A 9,953-nucleotide genomic window follows, 5' to 3' on the forward strand; every position below is an offset into this window, starting at 1 on the left:
GACTTTGATGAGTCAACCCTTTTTTTTAGGCACTATACAAGACTAAGTTATTCAATATAATTTAAAGCACCTTCAGGACTTGTGATTAATGATTTGGTATGATATAAATAAAACTGGGGTGTAATGTCCCCAAGTGACTTAATTTCTTGTCTCATAATGTTACATGCAGATGTTTCCAGATGGAAAATACATACTGTTTGTCCTCATCTCAAACCCCATTCACTGTGAAACCATGCACAAGATTACGTCTATCATATATACTCTTTGAATCATTTTTTGCTGATTCTGGTGCCTCTGCCTCTTGTTTATTTTACACGTTATGCCCATATTTTAACTACATTTTTGTCTGGCATCATCTGCCTGCTAGCCTTCAAATCTCTTGTGTATAATTTCCAGAGTAAAGCAAACAGGGTTCTTTCCAGCACAGCTTGAGGATGGCCCCGGGCAAACTTCCACTTTTGATGGTCAGCCTGTCTTTGCTTGGGATACCCCACAGGAGGAAAGAGCTAATTTCCTTGTGCTGCTTCTGTGGAAGCTCTGCTCCTGCGCTCATGTTGGGTTGATGCCAGGCAGATTCACCTGAGACTGGTTGAGGCTGGACTAGTCCATGCTGCCTTGTGTTTACCACCTGGGCTGCCATCTAAAAAGCGTGGAAAGCTAGGGCCCAACACAGCAGGAACCCTGATTTTGTGTGTAGCTTACTCCACCAAAAAAACCTTGTAATAAATAGCCACTCAATTTGTAGTCTTATATTTTAAAGGACTTGTTCTATAATGAGAATCTGGATTTAATGTTAATCTTTTTGGCCTGGCAGCGGGATAATAAAGTGTGGTATTTTTTAAAACTGTATTCTAGAGTTCCAGTTCATTTGTGCTCCTCACATCTTTGCCAAAGGAAGTGGAACAGCTGTAAGCTTTAAAAAATACATTTTTATGCCCGGTGATCCGTTTGAGCTTTCACAGCTCTTTTAAGGTTGATAATGATCAAAGTGTTTATTTTAATAAACACTTTCTTGCCATTCTCAATCAGGTCACTCCTTACAATATGGCCCTTCCTCTGTCAATTTCCACTCACCCTGGTTAATTAATAAAACTTGCGGCCTTCAATATTTCCATCGAAAAGCAGGATGACTGCGGAAGTCCCGAGGTTTGGTTGTCTACTCTGAACACTTCAAAGAGCTCATTCACTCTTACTCGCTCGATCCTCTTATGTCAGTAATCTTGCTATAAGAATAATTTCCGTTTATCATTGGATACTATCAACTGTATTGTTTCTCCTCCATCTCAGCACGCTTTGTTACTTTCTGATGATGATTGTAACACATTTATCAATCACTTAAATCACATAAATAATGTGATGTCCTCAAACTGCTTCCGTTCGGTGCCTTGAGTCATTTATTTGGCTTTGCTAAGGTAACTCCTAAAGAAACCTAACCTTGTTGACAGCTCTATTGGTAACTATCAGCCTATTTCACAATTAGCAAATTATCAGAAAAATTGTAAAACGTTTTTTCGAATCTTAAGTATGTCATGGTGATGGAAGCCAACAGTAACATGGAACAACTATTTCCCTTTTTATTATAAACCTCAGTGTGGACAACCACTGTCCTCCTGCAGTGTGTCATATATGCAGTAAAATGTTTCACATACTTTACCACTTTGTTGTTGTGAGAGCGGTATTCTTTTATAGCAGCATCAGTCACTCCGCTCCTCAATGTGCACACTCTCCTTTATTGTAGCAAAATCTCAAATATTATTTAAATTTTACTTTTTATTCTGTCTATAAAATAGAGAGAATCCTTCATGTAAGTAAAAAATATGTTTATTTTTGTTAGACCCCCACATGCAGTTACAGTAGTTGTTTAACTCTTTTCCATTAAAGTGTTTACGTTGCTCATCTACAATGGACTTATATAATTAATTACCTACTTGAAAAACAGCCAGTTTCTCATGTCTGACACAGAAACATGCAAAATAGATACACAAAGTTGAAATGCAACTAATACAAAACCATACTTTTCCAAACTCTATATTTCTCTGATATAATTTCAGTTCCAACAGCAGAATCCGTCATGCGCCCCGGGAAAAGGCTGGACTATCCTAAGAGGACAATGACACAAGCACAAAAAGAAGACAGTACTGTTATTTAACTGGTCATGTTGCAATCCTGCTACCATCATCATCCTTCAAATGCATTTATTTCCAACTTCTACTTAAACTTTGAGTATTTATATTTCATTTAAAAAATAAATAAAACTAAGTGTCAATCAACATAAATGTGTTCTGCAAATTATTACTTGGCGTACTTTATTGTATGAACAAAAGTGGACGGTCCAAAACATTTTTACAATGAATAGTGTGAAGAAGGTCAATGTTTAAGGCAAAGCTGAGATAGTTTGGACATGTGCAGAGGAAGTTGGTGTGATGGAGGCAGATGAAGGCTCAATGCTGTGCCAACCCCGAAAGGCAGCAGCCCGAAATAATAACAAGTGAGAAAACACATCAACACAATTGTCATGTTGTCAAGTTAAGAACTTGTAGAATATGTGATTGCACATTTAGTCAAAATCCCACTGCATGCACATTTCTAAGGGTTGACATGTTCTAATGCTCTATATTTATTTAACGAATTTAATTGAAATTTGTGTTTTGCTTCTCCGACTGCAGTCCTACCTCTTCCACTATTGCATCCCAAGCCACTGGCATTTCCTATTCGATCGATCCTGGCTCCAAAACAGCCAGAGGTGCGTTTCCTGGTGGCCATCAGCAGGTCCTGGAGGCGGCTCCTCTGATTCACAGTCTTGCCCTCAGTTAGTGGTTGGGCTTTTTCAGATATCAGAGGTTCTTGGTTCCCCTCTTGGTCCCATCCTTGGCTGGCCTGGCTGCTTTTGGGCTCTTGGTTCATGTCTTCATAATAAGCTTCCAAGTCTTCTTTCTGGACCACTTCATCCAATGTCTCCTCAAAGCGTTCCAGCAAAGACTGTTGTAGAAATCATAAAGCATCTAATAAATGAGGTGGGACGTGCAAGTGTGTGTGTGTGTGTATGTGTGTGTGTGTGTGTGTGTGTGTGTGTGTGTGGGTGTGTATACATAATGAGGGTGACAGGCTGCAACAACACTCCCCTGGGAGCCAGAGTCAGGTCCATTAGACCATGAGACCCAGGCTGTCCACGGACCCCCAAGAATAGTGAAGACCTGAGGCCACACATCTCGATGACAACTACGTGAAGGAGGAGGGAGGCTCCACATGGAGCCCCCACTGCCAAAGGACAAGGGCCCCAGAGAACCAATGGGTAACCAACCCCACAAGAGGCCAGCCATCCCAGCGTGAGCCAAAAGAAAGGTCCCAGGTGATGAGAATTGTTTGTCAACCCTTGTTTAAAGGACAATAGTGGACTTTTACAATGAGATGAAGTTGCTGAACCCTGACCTCCAGCATCTCAAATCAGTTGGTTTAGCTATAAACTTTGGCGTGTAACTGTAGTGTGAGGAATTTATTGACAGTGGGGGTCTGTCTGTCAGAAAATGAGGAGTAAAAGCTGCCTCAGCTAAGTAAACAGGAAGCAACAGTTAACCCAGCTGACTCTCACACTCCAGTGTGAGAGATTATTACGCCTCACAGAATCTCAGTTCCTATGTTATGTTTCTTCTGCTAATACTGATACTATAGTGTACACTGCAAGCTTTTAAATACAGACCTTATGGTGCAAGCGAGTGTTTGAGATATAAAGGATGAGTATAACTGTATGAAAAATAGAGTGCTTTTAAAATTGACAGTTGTGACATGAGCACCCGACAGCTGGTCAACAATGCTCACACTCAGTGCCTCAGGTGCCGATTAAATTGAAAAACACACAGCAGTGACGAGTTGTGTGGGGCCACCAAGGTAGCCAGGAAAGACCCAGTTCATCAGCTGATCACACTATGAACCAAAGGCTGCATACTTTCAAAACCATGGTGGATGTTTTTATTGCCTAATTTAATAGGTATGCAAATATTAACAGCATATCAGGAATAAAGGTGAAGGTTTTGTTCATGTGTTGTCAGTGCTGTGTCAGAGTCACAGCAAACTCCTTAATAACTGTCTACTTCAGCCACAGCTAAACCGCAGCTTGTTATTCTGGAAGCAGAGAGCTCTAATTTCTAGTTCACCTCAGCTAATTATAAGATGAAGGAAGAATGAAGATGAAGGTTTTGATGAAGTTAAAATTACAAGTGAAAATTAGGAGAACAAAGTAAAGCTGGTATATCTTTGAGATCAGATCAATTTGAGGTCACACTCTAATGATAGCTACTTTTCGACATTGTGTTGCTTTGTTTGTAATCGCCTGATCTGTTGTTGTGTCCTCTTGGTGTCATCACAACAGTCAACATTTTATCTTGTTATGCCCTCTCAATATTCACAAATCCATAGAAAAGCATGTCAACACATGATCTGATTTAAACTCTTTACTTTGTCAAGTAAAACATAAATCAGTTATACTGGACTGGATGCATTTGTGCAATTATAAAATGCTTGTAGCATTCCTACAAGCATTCTATAATTGAAGACACTGATACCAGTGAAACTGCCTTTGAATGATTTTTAAATGTTCTAACAACAGGAAATATGTTATTCATGCAACTATTTTCTCATCTTTGACCCTCTCTCTGTTTGAATATCAAAGTACCTGACCCTTCACAGTGTAATGTTTTCACAAATGGTGTGTTGATTACAGGTGTGACGTGGTTTCTTACCTTGAGCTGAGCCAGGTCATTAGCAGATGAGGGCCTCCCCAGTATGTGGCTGCTAACCAGTGTTTGCTGACACAGCAGGGCCAATACACCCCACAGAACCTCAGTTCTCATGTTATGTTTCTTCTGCTAATACTGATACTATAGCATGCACTGCAAGCTTTTATATACAGACTGGCTCACATACACAACCATCTACATACACTTACCATGCGCCAGACAGGCAGTGCCATAATTTTGTAGACGGCCCCAAGTGCATTCTGACACCTCTAAATGATAAGGCCGCTGGTCAGATGTCTCTTTAAGTGGCGTTTGGTGGTAAGTGACGTGTGTGTGTGTGTGTGTGTGTGTGTGTGTGTGTGTGTGTGTGTTTGTGTTTGTGTTTGTGCATGTGTCTATGTATACAGTATATGTGTCTGTGTATCATCATGCCTACCAGTCAGCAGTGGCATGACCTAAGGAGCCATCTTGGATCTCTGAGCTGTGTATTGGGAAGAATGCAGTTTCACTATGCAAATACTTAACACTGTCTACACTCCTAAGAATGAAACGTACCATAGTAGGTTAAAACTGCTGCTCGTGGTTCCATGGTTTAGATTAGGACAGGAAGGAAACAATGTTATAGTCAAAGGAATATAAACAGTATCGTGAATATGATTTATTACCATAACTGAAGGCATTTCTTCCTGTCATGAGTTTGTAAGGTAGGAATAATACAGCCTATAATCTAAAATTATAGGCTGTGTTATGAACAGGCATGAACAGGCGGTATTATAGAAAAGAAGAAGCATATACTGTGAGTATGTTTCAATAATAGGTGGCCTTTAATAGAAAGTAGACAAGAATTACATGGACTCAACTTTCAAGAATCAATTTACATGTTTTATAACAAACAAGTAATTTTCACATATTTAAAGAAATATTTACAAAGTAAATATTTGGGTTTTAATGTTTATTCGGTGAGTTAAGAGTTACACAAACACCGTGTTCTCATTTTACTGTAACTCCACAGTATTAATCAGACAAATCAGAGCCTGAGGTCTCTATTAGTTTCTAGGGTCTCCTCGTCTTTGCAGTCGCACATTTTGGAAGTGCAGACTTTGATGCACTATGATAAGAGATTGCATCTCATGGGTGGAGCTTTGCCTTGTTCCCTCATTCAGAAGGCACATAAATGGCACATATAATAAGGGATGTGCTTCACACAGACCCCTAATAATCCTGCACATTTGAATTCTAAGGAGTCATTTTAAATTCCTTTTTGGAGAAAATTAAAAAGCAATTTAAAAAAAATCACAAGGTCTTTCAAAACTAAACAAAACTAAAATAAATAAATAATATTTAGAGAATCATTCGTTTCATTTTGCTGAGAAGACTAATGCCATTGTCATGCTCAGACCTCATGTTTAAAACATACAAAAACTTTTTTTTTAATTTGCTTTTGCTTTTTCTTTACACTCTTGGTATGGGACAATCCTCCACAGCTGACCAAGCTCCCAGAGGACTTTGTAGGACCTATGATGTCTTTCAGAGCTAGAGCCGGAGAATTATAGGGAATGTAAAGTATTTGGGCAATAAAAGATGAGATTTATGTGGCTTTGCAGCATTACAGATGTGCCACATATACTTGCACAGTGTGACTTTAGCTGCCTTCAGGCTTTGGGCAGACAAGGACATTAATCTGAGTGGTAAGAAGGAATATAAAGGGAGTGCATTGGGTGTGATTGAAAAGTAATGTGATCCTGGACATGCTTCTGCAGGAGGTGTCTCTGTGGCCTGATGGTTGAACTGCTAGCTGTTGGAATGCATTTAAATTACCCAGAATTCATCATTGTTGTTGCTGTTTGAATCCACTTCAGACCAATACAGTTTGGACTCCTTTCCATCATTTGAGGAACAGGCTAACCAAATGACTGTGGCTGTGGTGAATGGATGTGGATCCTGACCACCCAGCTTTTGCGTGCTCTCTCATGAAAACAGAGCCAGGAGAGCCTGAAAGAGCGTAATGTCATGGCTCGATGCTTTGACTTTATGAGAACTCCAAACAACAAAAATTAAAGCAGTGACTGCAGTCAGCAGTTCAAAGCTGGGCGACCTTCATTTGGTTCCAGTTGCAGCAGCTGTGCTTCAGATGGGACTGAGCTGGGAGCACATCCAGTTCCTCTTCATGGGATGGGAATGGGGTGGCTGAGAACCAGCTGAAACTTGAAACAGTGATTGCTTTTAGCACTGAGTGAGTTATGGGCATATTCACAAGACAACTATGGCCATCAAAGTTATGGATTGTTATGGATAATTCAACCACAGGCTGCTGCTACTTCCTGCTTTCATCTTTCAATCTGTCCATTTGTCTGACGGTAGAATCCAAAGCACTTGCTCTTGTATTATTATACTGTAGTGGACCACTAGAGGGCTCCACTCACACCCAGTGTTGAGGAAGTGTGGCGGGATGTGTTCAGTTGATGTTGAAGAGGAATAAAGAAGGAGTGAGAATTAAGAGCTCTGTGTCGTCCATGCTTACCTCCACAATACAGTCTTTATCTTACAATTTAAAGTGCCTTGAGTCAACTGTTGTTATGATTTGGTGCTATATAAAATTGAATTAAATTTAATTGAAATTGGAGGCTGAGGGAGCTTCTTCAGGGCCACACAGTGAGCTGCCTCAGAGAACCTGTACACAGTGGTTAATATAACTGTCTTTCCATCTGAGAGGAGAAAATCAGTGATAAAATCCAAAAAGATGTATGACAAGGACCTATTTGGAATTGTTAGTGGGTGAAGGAGACATGTGGGGGAGGCAGGAACATATTCTTTAACACTAATGAAGGACAACAAAAATGTTGTTTAAGGAAAGAAGTAGTTCTACTTACCCAAAGGTAGCAGGCAAACCTAGTGATGTGGTCCCAGTAGAAGCTGGGAATGAATGCCATGGTGGTAATTTCAGTTCCAAGTTCCAAATACAACAAAAGTTGCCTCGAGATGCTGTAAGGTAAAAGTCTTCCATCACCGGTACAAGCGGTACATAGTGGACAAATTGAATCTTCTAAAAACAAGAACCATTGTGTAAGATTGGGGTTAAAACTTTTAGCAGTCTGCAGGTAGGAGAGAAATTGTAGTCTGTTGTCCAGCTGGACCTGAGGTGGGGTCAGGCTTCACTTGTCACCCTCGAACAGGATTTAGAAAAAAGTAGAGGAAAATCCCAATCTAAACACAAAGATGAAGATGCTAAAGAAGTCTCTTAGGACATCTTTTCTGAGGGTTTGAGACACTGTAGAGGGATCGGTCAACCCAAACAGCATACGAGGTATTTGAAATGTCCCAGTGGAGTTTTAAAACAATTTTCCATTCATCTCCATCTTGGATTCGAGCCAAATAATTCATTTTTTAAAACCCAGTTTAGTAAATAATGTTGCAAAGATCAGAAGACAGAGCTGATTAAAGGCTGTGGATACTTACTCTTGACAATGGTTTGGTTAAAGTTCTGTAATCTATAGACGGCATGAGTGTTTTTGTTGCACATTCTACTTGCACATTATACTTCAAACAGACAATAAAGAAGTACACTTAAAATAAAATAACGCTGAATATGACAAGAAAACTATTACATACTCTTACTATAACTAAAAAACACAACTTTTCCTCAGATCCCCAGACTCTTGAATGATGCACATGGTTCATGGTTCATGACAACCACTTCAATAAAACCTTAAATCTAAAATGATAAATCGATAAACCACCCCGCCATTTTCTTCTGCTTCTGTGAAGTTGGGCTGTAGGGGCAACAGTCTAAGCAGGGAAGCCAAGACCCCCCTGTCACCAACCAGCTCCTCCAGCTTATCCAGAGAAACATCAAGGCATTCCCAGGCCAGCCGACAGATTTCTCCAGCATGTCTTGGAGAAATCTGGCCTCCTCCTGGTAGGACATGCCCAACCAAACATGGCTGCCTAACATTTGGGACACAACAAGTTGCTGCCATTGGGCATCCATTAAAATGAAAGCAATTAGATTAAACGAATAGTACCTCTGGTGCCCACTTGTTACAATAGCAATGATTAGTCGTCTAGTTGTGCACGTGCCTAGTATACTACTAGACGAAGAGATTTTTAAGATGGGTTGTCAGACCAACCCATCAAAAAATATCCATAAAATTCTGATTTTTTTGGAACTGAGATGTTTATTAACCCTTGTAACAAAATCCACAAATCATTTTCTTTTCCTACATAATGTTGTGCATGATATATGCTTATTATATATTTATTATATATTTTTTGTATTGCATTTGATACATTGGATGTTTTGACAACTTTTTGTTAACAACAATGTTCATTTTAGACAAAAAATGAGTTTTGTCCGTAAGATTTTGAAATTATGGCAAGTATTGATCATGTTGATGAGATAGAGGTCTCAGAAACTCATATTAAATATGATACAAAGGGCATTATAGGATTAAGACCCTGTTCAGTGCCTGTAACAAGAAATCGCATGTGATTTTTCTTCCCCCTTTGTTATCTCTAAAAGGGGAATTTATTTTAACAAGCTGGGGACTTGTAAAGTGTGGTGGAGTCAGTGTGAGTTGTTATACATCTAGTGGAAACAATCAGTATATCAATCAGTCAAACAGCCATCTAAACCATGTGGCCATGAAAGGTGGTTTGAACTTTCTAAAAAAGTCAGCAAATTCAAATTCACTGATGATGATGTAATTGTAGTTTTAATCAGTGGAGCTCCTCACAGATGATGGACTGCTAAGCTGTACTGTAATTCACTGTACATCCCTTCCTTGTTAGAAAGCGTTTAATCAACCTCGAAGACGCAATCAGGTGTCAAGCTAAGATTGTATACACTAAACTACTCAGCTGATCAGCAGTAACGCACTGGCAGGGAAATAAATGGGAATGGAAAATCATTATCACCCATAAACAGTTCAGCATATTAATCAATGTTGTTGAGTAATGATCTGTGTCAGATCATTACTCTTTTTTTATGAAGACAGAAAAATAAATCTGTTATCAAATGAATTCTGTATATAAACGTCCTGCATAGAGCTCCCTGCTGCTGTTAGTTACTCAGAATGACAAGAGCTTCTTCATTAAGACAACACTGCATGTTTCAGTGTGTGTTTTTATATTTGACAGTTCAAAGGAAAAGTCTCCCGTACATTTGTGCCTTTTTGAAATATGTTGGCTGTGTCTCATGGTCAGTGATGAGGGCCAATGACG

The 9,953-nt window shown here is 39.5% G+C and overlaps 1 protein-coding gene across 1 annotated transcript; it reads right to left on the reverse strand.

Moving 5' to 3' along the window:
- Window positions 1-1,805: 1,805 nt before the first annotated feature.
- On the reverse strand, window positions 1,806-4,948 carry nppa (natriuretic peptide A). Its single transcript, XM_085145166.1, has 3 exons — window positions 4,737-4,948; window positions 2,673-2,979; window positions 1,806-2,099 (listed from the first exon to the last, which is right to left on the reverse strand). Exons 1-3 carry the CDS (start codon window positions 4,845-4,847, stop codon window positions 2,095-2,097), a joined length of 423 nt encoding a protein of 140 aa, XP_085001292.1. The 5' UTR covers window positions 4,848-4,948; the 3' UTR covers window positions 1,806-2,094.
- Between the last annotated feature and the right edge of the window lie 5,005 nt (window positions 4,949-9,953).

This window comes from Neolamprologus multifasciatus, chromosome 20 (genome assembly GCF_963576455.1).
Source record: "Neolamprologus multifasciatus chromosome 20, fNeoMul1.2, whole genome shotgun sequence".
Taxonomy (NCBI): Eukaryota; Metazoa; Chordata; class Actinopteri; order Cichliformes; family Cichlidae; genus Neolamprologus; species Neolamprologus multifasciatus.